The sequence below is a fragment of the Mandrillus leucophaeus genome, unplaced genomic scaffold (assembly GCF_000951045.1).
Source record: "Mandrillus leucophaeus isolate KB7577 unplaced genomic scaffold, Mleu.le_1.0 Scaffold295, whole genome shotgun sequence".
Taxonomy (NCBI): Eukaryota; Metazoa; Chordata; class Mammalia; order Primates; family Cercopithecidae; genus Mandrillus; species Mandrillus leucophaeus.
Window position 1 is genome coordinate 351580 of NW_012103087.1, and position 3217 is coordinate 354796.

General features: G+C 48.5%; 1 protein-coding gene across 1 annotated transcript in view; it reads right to left on the reverse strand.

The window, feature by feature from the left end:
- Window positions 1–3217, reverse strand: part of YEATS2 (YEATS domain containing 2) — a 133597-nt gene that overhangs the window by 3616 nt on the left and 126764 nt on the right. The window contains exons 25-26 of the mRNA XM_011986167.1: window positions 1142–1368; window positions 130–204 (exon numbers count right to left, since the gene is read on the reverse strand). Of these exons, the coding sequence (XP_011841557.1) occupies window positions 130–204; window positions 1142–1368 (302 nt within the window). The remainder of the gene's footprint in view (window positions 1–129; window positions 205–1141; window positions 1369–3217) is intronic.

The window sequence follows — 3217 nt, forward strand, 5'->3', positions numbered from 1 at the left end:
CACCGCGCCCGGCCAAGATGAGAAATTTTAAAGCATGTTATCTTTGTTCCTTTTCTGTCCTTGCCCCTTACTCCAAACCTCCTGGGATGCAACCACCATTCCTGGCTGGCGGCCCCTGGAAGCACCCACCTTCAGGATCATGTCCTCCACCACCGACGCATACACGTTCCTGTGGAGCGCCACGGGCTGCAGGGTGATCCCAATCTGGAAAAGCAGAAGACAGCCGTTTGTTCGTATCGCTGCTTTAAAAACGGCCTCTCTCCAAACAAGCATAACTCTCTGACACCCAAAGAGATGCCTGGTTGGAAGAAGGACTCTGCAAACATGCTGGGCAAAATTCACTGGAAAGGAACACGGAATATGACATCTAGACGAATGTTATCTTGTTTTTCCACATTTCTGGCTGATTTCTAAAATGTGACTATAATCCTACTTTAACTCTCAAATCTCCTTCGTGGAAGAACCTGGTTGGGATCTGCCATGAGCTCTGATAAGCGACCACCACTCTGGAAGGTCTGGAATCAAGACTCCAGTGTCCTGTTTGCACTTGGAAACTGCATCTTGCCCATTTTTCATGGCAGCCAAGGAAAGCACACTGTCTTTCACCTCACGCCCTGAGCAAGTGACAGATGCTGAAGAGCTGTTAGGCTCCAGCAGGGTGGATAAGTACCTCTCTCCTGTATAATAAGGTAGGTGCATGCCATCTGCACCACAGGCCGGGCACTCAGGACCTATCAACACATCAGGGGAGGATTTCGCACTGACGCGCAACTCAGAAACATGACACGCCTCATGAGGGAAAGGTGCTTCTACTGAGGCAGATGAGAAAAAATGAGATGAAGAGTAATCAACCGTTTCTATCTAGCCAGCTTTGCTTCAAGTCTGCATTCAACAAGCAACCTTTTCACGTGTAATTGGCGTTTCTGCCCAAGGGCTCTGATGCAGGAAGATGGGAGCCCAGAGAGCGCACCTGGGTCAACCAGGCAGAAGGACGTCAAGCATTTACACCACCAGAAGAGTGCGGGTCTGAGTCTGGGTCTGTGAGGCTGAACATCTGGGTCTGGGTCTGTGAGGCTGAACGTCTGAATGTCCAGTTCTGAGTCTGTTCTGCTGCATGAACTATTAACACCACAACCCCTACCTTCTGTGTGACATCCCCAATAAATTCAGACCCTGGGGTTGGTGGCAGGTAGAACTTGACTTCCTCTTGTTTCTCTTCCTGCTCCTTCTTGATGTTTATCTTTACTGGCTCAGAGAGGCTGAGGATGTCCACCTCCTCCTCATTCTCGGGTTCCCTTTTCTGGAACTGCTGCAGGTCCTCCAGTTTGCGGCAGAGGTTGTCCGCAGAGGAGAACGATGATGGGCACTCTAAATGAAAGCGAGCAGTGTTAAGACAGCTGTGGGGCCAACGGAAGAGGAGTTTCCATCTCCAAGAGACCCATGGTCTGAGGAAGGGGGAAAAGCATCAGCGGAGCTGACCTTCTTTCCAGTTCTAACATTCTATGGATCTATAATAATGACAACTAGTAATTCATGAGGGAGAAAGGCATCTTGTGTGTGATCTATGTAAAGCAACTGCCATCTAAGACAAAAGAGTACAGAATTCTCACTTTTACCACCAAATACCAGGCCACCCCCCTCCCTCTGAGTATTAAGGACCGACCTGATTTTTCTACATCTCAAATTTGGAAAATTTAGAAATGCAGAGTGAAGAAAATAAAAAGAATCACCCCTATTCTCACTGCTCAGAGAGCAGGACTGTTAACATTTCAATGTATATTATGGGTCCAGTTTCTAATAAGGCGATTTATACAAAGCCTAATCAGGAGTGTGAGGACCTTAAGGCCAGGTCTAGGGCACTAGTGCCCTTCCACTTTCTGGATGAGTGTGTGAGGTCCACACCAGGTACAAGATTTAAGGGCACCCAGCTTCTGCCCTTTGGTTTTACTGACTGGGCTCTAACGAGCTCCAGCTGCTCCTCAAGTTATGCTGGATGGCGCTATATCCTGAAAAACCCATTGTTAAGTTGAAAATATCATTTTTTGACTTAGGATATTTTCAACTTACGATGGCCTTATCTGGATGCAATCCCATCAGAAGTCAAGGCCTATGCTGATGCCTACAGCTTTCAGACCACTGTAAAGTCACAAAATCAAATCACAGGTCAAACCACTGTAGGTCAGGGGCTGTTTGTAATCAGTTAGATTAACAGGAAGCCTAGTACATGCAAGTACTGTACTTTCCACACAGTGTCAGTGAAGCCCGGGGAACATCAATACGGTCTCTGCTCTCCGAGTAGCTTAGACAGCGAAGTCAGACAAGCCCTCATGCTGCTGATATAAAGCGCGGCAGGAGATGAGAGGAGAGGCCATCCTGCATCAGGCTCTCAAGAAGCTTAATGGCAAAAACGGGACTTGCCCTTTTTTTTTGGACACAGTCTTGCGCTGTCACCCAAGCTGGAGAGCAGTGGCATGATTACAGCTCGCTGCAGCCTCAGCCTCTTGGACTCAAACAATCCTCCCGCCTCAGCTTCCCGAGTAGCTGGGACTACAGGCGTGCACCACCATGCCCAGCTAATTTTTGCATTTTTTGTAGAGACAAAGTTTCACCGTGTTGTCCAGGCTAGTCTTGAACTCCTGGGCTCAAACAGTCCTCCTGCCTCAGCCTCCCAAAGTGGGAGGCCACTGAGCCTGGCCCTAAGTCTTAAAGGAACCCCACCTCTGTGCTCCAGGTTTCCTTGGACAGGGAGGCAGAGCTTCTATTTTTCTACATAAATGGGGCTGGGGGCAGAGAATAACCTTTCTTTTTATTTTATTGAGACAGGGTCTGGCTCTGTTGCCCAGGCTGGAGTGCAGTGGCGTGCTCATGGCTCACGGCAGCCTCAACCCGGGCTCAAGTGATCCCTCTCATCTTAGTCACCCAAGTAGCCGGGACTACAGGCGAGTTACCACACCCAGCTAATTTTTGTATTTTTTGTACGGACAAGGTCCTGCTATGTTGCCTTGGCTGGTCTCAAACTCCTGGAGGCTTAAGCAATCTTGACTTCTCAAAGTGCTGGGATTACAAGCGTAAGCCACTGTGCCCGGCCCAACCCTTCTTATTCTTGGAGGTGAAACTCAAAATGCTTCCTCTCCCTACATATCTTTAATCCCTTGGTCCTACATCCCATGGCCCTGCAGCAGTGGTCTGTTTTTGTTGTTGCTGTTTTTTTTTTTTT